The sequence below is a fragment of the Culex quinquefasciatus genome, chromosome 3 (genome assembly GCF_015732765.1).
Source record: "Culex quinquefasciatus strain JHB chromosome 3, VPISU_Cqui_1.0_pri_paternal, whole genome shotgun sequence".
Classification (NCBI taxonomy): domain Eukaryota; kingdom Metazoa; phylum Arthropoda; class Insecta; order Diptera; family Culicidae; genus Culex; species Culex quinquefasciatus.
Genome location: NC_051863.1, coordinates 3,039,675 through 3,048,986, shown reverse-complemented (window position 1 = coordinate 3,048,986; position 9,312 = coordinate 3,039,675). Strand labels below are relative to the sequence as shown.

At 45.8% G+C, this 9,312-nt stretch overlaps 1 protein-coding gene across 1 annotated transcript; it reads left to right on the top strand.

Moving 5' to 3' along the window:
* The first annotated feature begins 5,756 nt into the window (after positions 1-5,756).
* LOC6039002 (apyrase) lies at positions 5,757-7,561 on the top strand. The gene has a single exon (XM_001848632.2). The coding sequence runs from the start codon at positions 5,847-5,849 to the stop codon at positions 7,485-7,487; it is 1,641 nt and encodes a 546-aa protein (XP_001848684.2). The 5' UTR covers positions 5,757-5,846; the 3' UTR covers positions 7,488-7,561.
* Positions 7,562-9,312: the final 1,751 nt, after the last annotated feature.

The window sequence follows — 9,312 nt, the reverse complement described above, 5'->3', positions numbered from 1 at the left end:
TGAGTATGTAGTAATTCCTATCATCCGACGTATCAAACTTCATGAAATTGAAAGTTATGACCACCTGAGGTCATGCTAACGTTCTTTGAACTTATCTGGTCACTTCGGAATCGGTTTCCGATGGCCACTTGGGGACACTTGTGGAATATGCTAGAAACCCTATCATCCGAAATATCAAACTTCATAGAATTGAAAATTATTACTATCCAAGGTTATGCCGACTTCAACTAACCTTACCTGATCAATCTGGAACCGGTTACCTATGGCCACTGAGGGCCACTCCGGGACCGGTTACCAGTGGCTTTTGGGGAACATTATCGTAATATGCAATGACGGCATATCGAACAACATGAAATTGAACAATATTACATCTAATGTAATTACGCTAACATTCCCTAACTCTATCTGGCTTTTGGAATCGGTTACCGGTGGCAACTGGTGTACACTTGTGGAATATGCGGAATAGAAACCCTATCGTCCGACATATCAAACTTCATGAGGCCGTCTTTCTCTCAAACCGAGTGTTGCCGAGATTTGGGTGCAGAAACTCTTTCATCTAACCTTTGATTTTGATATTTTAGAAATTATAGACACGCAAAAATCGGTATTTTCTCGGATAGCTAAGCTGCACTATTGGCGTTAAAATCCTCTAAATGCGAATCCAAACATGTTTGGAACTTGCTACTCGGCATGTTGTTTTGGGTACCAGGATACTGCGGCATTGAAGGCATTGAAATGGCTAAGTTCATCAGACTAGGCTTATCAAACATATTCGTGGATCCCGAGCCGTTCCTTGGAATCTCATAAAGTGCCGTGAAGCAAGAAATAACTAATTCGTCGCTTGTGTGCTATCTATCTCCTATTTTTTTACAGCAGACGTGTTACAAGATAGCACAAGTGACGAATTGAGGACAATCGCAAATTGCTTCAATCTGGGGCGAGATGCGTGGATTGAGACAAGCGTAAACTTTTATCACTCCAAGTCCTTCAATCACCAAGAAACTTCTTGGCTTAAACCATAGAAACTACGTGTTGGGACGCATTTGGCAACCCTGCAGCGATTGACAGCTAGAAGGAGAAATTTTGGTTCAGTGCATTTCCGCTTTCACACAACACACTCACACTATCACACAGCACGAACAACCAGTACAGTTTAGAGACGGCAAGAGAATAAACCAGTCGCAAATTACAGTCCACGCGTTTTTAATTCGTCTCTACATTTTTGGTCCTACTTCGCCGGATTTTCGTAGTAGTTTCGGTCGAAAGGAACGGACAAGGACCCGGTCGATTGGACGGGCGTAGATGCTATCAACTCCGGTGAAAGATCCGGACAGTTCTTTATTGGAAGTTTTTAGTACGCCGATCGGAGAGCTGCAACAATCGAGAAGAAAGACGGCGGAAGAGTTTGACATTTTGGTGAAGCAACGTGGTGCAGTGAAAGGAAAAATCACCCGGATTAAGAACGTGCTGGGCCAGCACACGCAAAACCAAACGATTCCGGATGAGTTCCTCCTGCACACCCAGCTGAAGACGATTGACGCAGCCTACGAGGAATTCAACCACTTCCAGAATAAGATCTACGCGGCCAAGCCAGCGGAAGCGGATGACCAGGAGAAGAAGTATGTCGAATTTGAAGCGGATTACAATTTCGTTCGGGCCAAGGTCTGCCAGTTACTGCGTGGGGTCAAACAAGAACCGGACCCCAGCCTCCGGCAGCAGCCCAACCCGTGCGAGTGCAAGCGACATCTTCTCTCCACACGCCGCTGCCATCTTTCGACGGGAAGCCAGAAAACTGGTACAAATTCAAGGCCATTTTCACGGATGTCATGAGCAAGCACCCCGGCGAGTCAGACGCAACCAAGCTCTATCATTTGGACAAGTGCCTGGTCGGAGAAGCCGTTGGGTCAATCGACCAGCAAACGATCAACGACAGCGACTTTGCTGCTGCTTGGGCGGAACTGACCGAGCAATACGAGAATAAGAGGAGGATCGTTGACATTCACGTCGGCGGTTTACTTAACCTCAAACCGATGACATCTGAAAGTGGTAAACAACTCCGTGAGCTGGTGGACGGGTGCAAACGGCACGTAAGTGCTTTGAACTTCCACGAGTTCCCGATGGCTGGCCTTGCGGACATTCTGGTGGTCAACATTTTGGCGTCGAAGCTTGACATCGAAACGAGGAAAGTGTGGGAGACAAGCATCGAGCACGACGAGATTCCGAACTACGCCGACACGGTGAAGTTTCTCACAACCCGGAGTCAAGTTTTGGAACGCATCGAGCTTGCTGACAACAAGCAGAAGAAGCCTGTCGCAGCAAAGACAACGAAGATTCCCGCACTGAAGGCATCGTCCCTGGCGGCGTCGGTCGAGTACCGGTGCGCATTTTGCGGACAGGAGCACCAGAACCACGAGTGCGGCGAATATCTCAAGCTGGATCCGAAGGAGCGCTACGAGAAGGCGAAGCAAACTGGAGTTTGTTTCAATTGCTTAAAGAAGGGGCACATTACGCGTCGCTGCTCATCGACGAAGACGTGCAAGGCCTGCAAGAAGCGGCACCATTCTACACTACATCTGAACGAAACGGGTGTCGCTGTCGAGCAGCCACTTGCACGATCCACTACGAATACTCGCAGGGCTTCTAACAGGACATTTTCCTGATTGATATCACCTGCACAAAATCGGCATGGGGCCTAACAACCTCTGTCGTTTTTGTTCAACTGAGCTTGAAAGCTCGGCACATTTACTCTGCCGGATAAATGGATAAACAATGTCTGCAAAATAACCCCTCGTCTACCGATCCCATGAATACGAGTAATTTGTAGTATGGACTGTAACCAGGATACATTACAAAAGATAGCCTTCTTAGGTGGTCGCACAAATGCCCAATGTGAAAAAAAGTTTGATATTGATAGCCAGATTAAAAACTATAGTAATGAGAAAATGGTGAAAGATTTTGTGTCAAAAATATGTGTAATATTACATCAGGATTTGTTGATTTTTCATCAGTTTCTGGTGAATTTTCATTAGGTTCACATTTTTACACATTTTTTAGGTAAAATTACTCAAAAAAGTGGTTATCCAAATTTTCAACATTCCAAAATTCACATAGTTTTTGCTGTGCGATATAGAAGGATACAGATGTTGGCATAACCTGGGATAGTAATAATTTTCAATTCTATGAAGTTTGATATGTCGGATGATAGGGTTCTAGCATATTCCACAAGTGTTCCCAAGTGGCCATCGGAAACCGATTCCGAAGTGACCAGATAAGTTCAAAGGACGTTAGCATGACCTCAGATGGTAAGAATTTTCAATTTCATGAAGTTTGATACAGATGATAGGGTTTATTACATAATCAGAGAGTGTCACCAAGTGGCCACTGGTAACCGGTTCCGGAGTGACCAGGTTGACACGTCGGATGATAGGGTTCATTGCATATTCCGATAGTGTCCCTCAGTGGCCACCGGTAACCGGTTCCGGAGTGACCAGGATGGGTCAGAGGACATCGGCATGACCTCAGATGGTCATAACTTTCAATTTCTGGATATTTGATACGTCGGATGATAGGGTTCATTGCATATTCCGATAGTGTCCCCCAGTGGCCACCGGTAACCGATTCCGGAGTGACCAGGTTGGGTCAGGGGGCATCGGCATGACCTCAGATGGTCATAACTTTCAATTTCATGAAGTTTGATACGTCGGATGATAGGGTTCATTGCATATTCCGATAGTGTCCCCCAGTAGCCACCGGTAACCGGTTCCGGAGTGACCAGGAAGGGTCAGAGGACATCGGCATGACCTCAGATGGCCATAACTTTCAATTTCTGGAAATTTGATACGTCGGATGATAGGGTTCATTGCATATTCCGATAGTGTCTCCCAGTGGCCACCGGTAACCGGTTCCGGAGTGACCAGGATGGGTCAGAGGACATCGGCATGACCTCAGATGGTCATAACATGCAATTTCATGAAGTTTGATATGCAACATGACGGGTTTATAGCGTGACAATTATTGGAACCTTTTTAGTGGTACCCTGGAACCGGTTCCGGATTGGCCAGAGTTGGCCAGAACCGATACCAAACAGTCAGGGGTAGTATGTAGTATCCTTCTGCAATGATTTGCAAAATAATCCGTTTCAAAATACTGGTCTGTGTGACGGTTTTATGTCAAAAACTGCAAAAAACAAGTTTTTCGGAAGTTCCGGGTTACCGGAACCGGTGGCCACTATGGACCAATTATTTTTTCTGGGGCTTAAAATTCAGGTTATTATCTGTCGAATGCAACCGGAAGCAACCTGCTATGTGCAATCGTTTCGGAGATACAGGTCCTCAAAGTAGGGGCCTCAAAAAGGACTTTTTTCGGTTATAGCAGGTTCCCGGTGGCCACGGTGTCCAAAACCGGTTCTGCCGGTCAGATTCAGAAAGTAGACATCCTAGCCTTTCATTTGCGGTCAAGACATCCAAAATCGGTTACAATCTCGAATTTTGGCAGCTGAAAACATTTCTGGGTCCTATAGACCCGGAATACCATTCGTGTATGTAGAAAACGAAGACCATGGCACATCGGTAGAACTTGAGATTCAAAAAGAGGGATTTATACAGTGCTTCCTCTAGCGGTGGAGAGCTCCAACTTTTATAACAGATTTTATAATAGATTTAACCGAGGGGTTGATCAACAGCACGATTTTTTCTCCAGCCTGAGCAAATAACTCGAAACACAACTTTAGAATCCCTTGACTGATAGAAACTGGCATAACCTGTTATACACATAAAAGAAAACAACATCGTAGCTGGCCATGCAAAAAAACAATTTTCTAATGTTTACAAATTTCCGTCCATCTTCAGGAACCATTTTCGTTCATATTCCATTGCGTCCTAAAAGAAACGGATTTCCATAAAAAAAAATCTGATGAAAAATGTTTAGTGTGAACATCACTTGATCGAGAACCAGAGAAGTGCCATCTGAATGGATTATTTTCCGGTGGTTGGGGATAGTTGGATTTGTTACGAGCATTATTTTTATGAATCTTGTACAAAGAAGACATAAGTTGAATTGAAAAAAAAACATTACGCTTGAAAGGTACGGTAGTTATTTGAAAACAAGTGGTTCAATGAAGCAATTTTAAATGTGCCTCCAAGTGATCACTTCTGTTGTCTTAGTTGATGTCACCAGGCCAAGTTTTTTTTTAACTTTTAATCTGTAATCTTGTTAAGATGGTTATTTATGGAAGACGCAAAACGCTTAACATTGCGTGTGATGGCCAGTTTAACGGAAACACATTTTCACTCAATTTTTGTTGATAAAAAGGTGCAAATCGTGATGAGCTTGTTTGTTTTGATTCGTTGCCACGAATGTCAGTCTAACTGGTATACATTTTCTTTTATGAGATCGTAGTGTGCTGAGAAATCATCCAGGACAAATTTATCGTAGAACACTAATGAACTGATTTCTCGTCACACTTTTTGAGCAGAAATTTGTTCAGAGTTCCACGGATGTGACCATGGCCAGGTTAAGCACAGCGACAGCTGATTTAATTTCGTCGATTAGTGTAGCTTATGATGGCTACAAATCAGAGTGCTTTATCACTGATAGCACCATCGCTCACTCACTCAACTCACTCCGACCAATTTCTTGATTAACAAGCCGTAAATGACGCTATATAGTCTGAACGGACTAGCTCCAAGCCACGCCGAGTTCCTTATCAATTCTGTCAAACTGCCTGTGCTTGGTAGACGTATATGTGTTTGTATAGTTGGTGCAGATAGCTGCAGCTGTTCGAGGCGGCGACATTGTCGACACGAGACTCTCGTACGGCTCAGTGCGGTGGCAAAGTTCGATCCGGAATGAGGTCGACACTGGTGGTGGTGGCGCTGGTCCTGCTGTGCAGCGGAGTCGGAGTCCTGGCCGTCAAGCGGGAGGGACTGTTCGCGCTGACGGTGATCCATCTGAACGATTTTCACGCCCGGTTCGAGGAAACGAACGTCCTGTCGACGAGGTGTAACCCGGCGGAGGGTGAACGGTGTATTGGTGGTTATGCCAGGGTGGTGGGAGCGGTGCGGGATCTTCAGGAGCGGTACAAGGAGCTGAATCCGGTTTACTTGAACGCTGGAGATAATTTTCAGGGGACGTTTTGGTACACGCTGCTGCGATGGAACGTGACGAGCTATTTTATGAATCTGCTTCCGGCTGATGCGGTGACGCTGGGGAATCACGAGTTCGACCATGGGATTGATGGGGTGGTGCCGTTTCTGGAGGCGCTCAAGTCGCCGGTTGTGGTGGCGAACATTGACGACAGTGAGGAACCGAAGATGCAGGGAAAGTACCAGAAGTCGGTGGTGATCGAGCGTGGTGGTAGGAAGATCGGTATTATTGGAGTGATTCACCATTTGACGAATACGTTGAGTATGACGGAAAAGCTAAAGTTTTTGGACGAGATTGCGATTATCAACGCCGAAGCGGCTCGATTGAAGGCGAATGGAGTGACGATTGTGGTCGTGCTGTCGCACTGTGGAATTACAATTGATCGAAAAATTGCAGCTGGATGCGACGAGGTAGATTTGGTAGTTGGAGGTCATTCGCACACGTTTCTTTACAATGGATCGACTAGTGGGCTACCTGATGTCGCTGAGGATGGCTACCCGGTGGTTGTGGAGCGGGCAGGTGGACGCAAGGGTTTGGTGGTACAGGCATCCTGTTTTACGAAGTTTGTTGGACGTATTACACTGTACTTTGACGATGCTGGAACTCTGGTGGAGTGGGAAGGTAATCCGGTGTACCTGGATGAATCGGTACCGAAGGATGAGCAGATCATGCGCGAGTTGATTCCATGGAGAGAAGAGGTCGATGTTCTGGCTAATCGCCACGTAGGATCTTCTCGTGTAATCCTGTCGAAGGCAGAGTGTCGCACTGGAGAGTGCAACTTTGGAAACTTCGTAGCGGATGCCTTCGTAGATTACTACACTACTCGAGCTGAGAGTTCAGACGAGTGGACCTATGTATCGATCGGTATCACGAACGACGGAGGAATGCGGACGTCGCTAAAAAGTGGTAGCTTAACCTACGATGATTTGGTTACAGCGGTACCGTACGAGAATACGGTCGATACCTTCGACCTTAAAGGACAGTATCTGCTGGAAGCCTTGGAGTACAGTGCCAGTCGGTTTAACACGGCTGACGTTCTACAAATCTCAGGAATTCGCGTAGTCTACAACACTACCCGTCCCGCAGGCCAACGTGTAGTATCCGCGGACGTTCGATGTCGTGTGTGTAAGGTACCGAAGTATGAACCACTTGACCCGAACGCAACCTATCGCGTGGCCGTAGCCGCGTGGATCGGAAACGGAGGCAACGGGTACAGCATGTTTGTTAACAACCGCTCGAACGTTCGCGTGGGACCGCTAGACATCGTGGTCCTCGAGGCGTACGTTGCCAAGATGAGCCCGGTTATGCAGGGAACGGACGGGAGAATTCGCGTCGTAACATAAATTAAACTTATTGCCATTACCTAACAACGAATAAATTATTGATGTTGCTTATCCACCAGAACGCAGAGATATAACTTTTTTTTCTTTATTGAGGAGGGAGCCAGCGCTAAAGGTCAGAAAGAAAGTTTTCCTTGTCGTCGTCAACGGCGAAGCCGCCGGGCCGTTACGAAGCTAATAATCTTTAGGCTTTATCATTTTATCCCCGCTGTCATCGTTAGCGAACACGCCGAGATAAAAAGGGCTGGTATACCTTTTTGCCTGCTCTGCCTACCATCTCCATCAAATTTCCATCAGAGGCAGAAGCAAATTAAAGTTCAATCAACCTTCCGGTAGGTCGCTAAAACTGCGTCGCAGGCAAGCCATCCGCCCGTATCGATCTGCAACAAATTAATTAATACCGGTGGCTTTGTTCTCCTCTCGCGTGCTAGGAAGTTCACAACCAAATTTTTCCAAGGATTCTCGGAACAGGCACTTCTTGAAGCTTCTGTTTTTGATTCAGCTTTGCCCTTTTGCGACGATTCACAACCTGTCGAATTCGGCGAATCTGTCGCGCGGGAGGGTAATTTAATTAACGCACACAACCCAAATTGATTGGTGCACGGTTCACGGAGTGGCCGCCCGGTGACTGGGAAGCGACTTTGATGGTGTCTTAGTACTTAAAGCGATCGATTAGGTTGTCAGAGGCATGATTTGCTTTGGTGAGGGGGGAGCTTTTGAATTTAAAATGAAGTTGGGTAATTATAGGCTGAGTGTATAATTAGATTTTGCGGTACTCTTGAGAATTGTGAGTATATTTATTAGGGTGGGTACGGATTTTGAAAAGTTCTCAGATCAAGTTCTGGTGTGGTTTCCCTTGTAGGGCATACCCATAGGGATTCGCACGCCAAATTTCAGCTCATTTGTTTGAAAATTGGCTTGTCTCAAGCGGGTTCAAGTTTACATGGGATTTACCATGGGAAATTTTGAATTTTCGTTCATTCGCTCCTACAGGCCTGGGGAAAACATGTAGAAAGTTCTAGGATGGCCAGAAATGAGCGGAATTGTCTGGAGAACAACTTTCCCTAAGAGACCAGGTCGATTCGTTCAACCCCCATCGAGCTCAACGGCAATACTTCCGGGGTTTTCGGAACCAACGGTTTTTCCCAGAAAAGCATCAAGTTTTCCTTAGCATGCTATGAATGCTTGATGAACACCGCGACGCCACATATCAAACAGCTACCACGTGGAGTAGCATCGCCTATAAAGAATAACTTTTTATTACTTTTTGAACAATACAATTATCATTTATGGTGATCCTGATACTATATAGCTGTATTCTGAACCTCCAAACAAGAAAAAAAACTGTTATGGCGCAAATTTTACAACCACGTGGTAGCTGTTTGACATGTGGCATCGTGGTGTTCATCAAGCATTCATAGCATGCTAAGGAAAACTTGATGCTTTTCTGGGAAAAACCGTTGGTTCCGAAAACCCCGGAAGTATTGCCGTTGAGCTCGATGGGGGTTGAACGAATCGACCTGGTCTCTTAGGGAAAGTTGTTCTCCAGACAATTCCGCTCATTTCTGGCCATCCTAGAACTTTCTACATGTTTTCCCCAGGCCTGTAGGAGCGAATGAACGAAAATTCAAAATTTCCCATGGTAAATCCCATGTAAACTTGAACCCGCTTGAGACAAGCCAATTTTCAACCAAATGAGCTGAAATTTGGCGTGCGAGTCCCTATGGGTATGCCCTACAAGGGAAACCACACCAGAACTTGATCTGAGAACTTTTCGAAATTCGTACCCACCCTAATATTTATCGAAGGCTTCAATTTAGAACACATA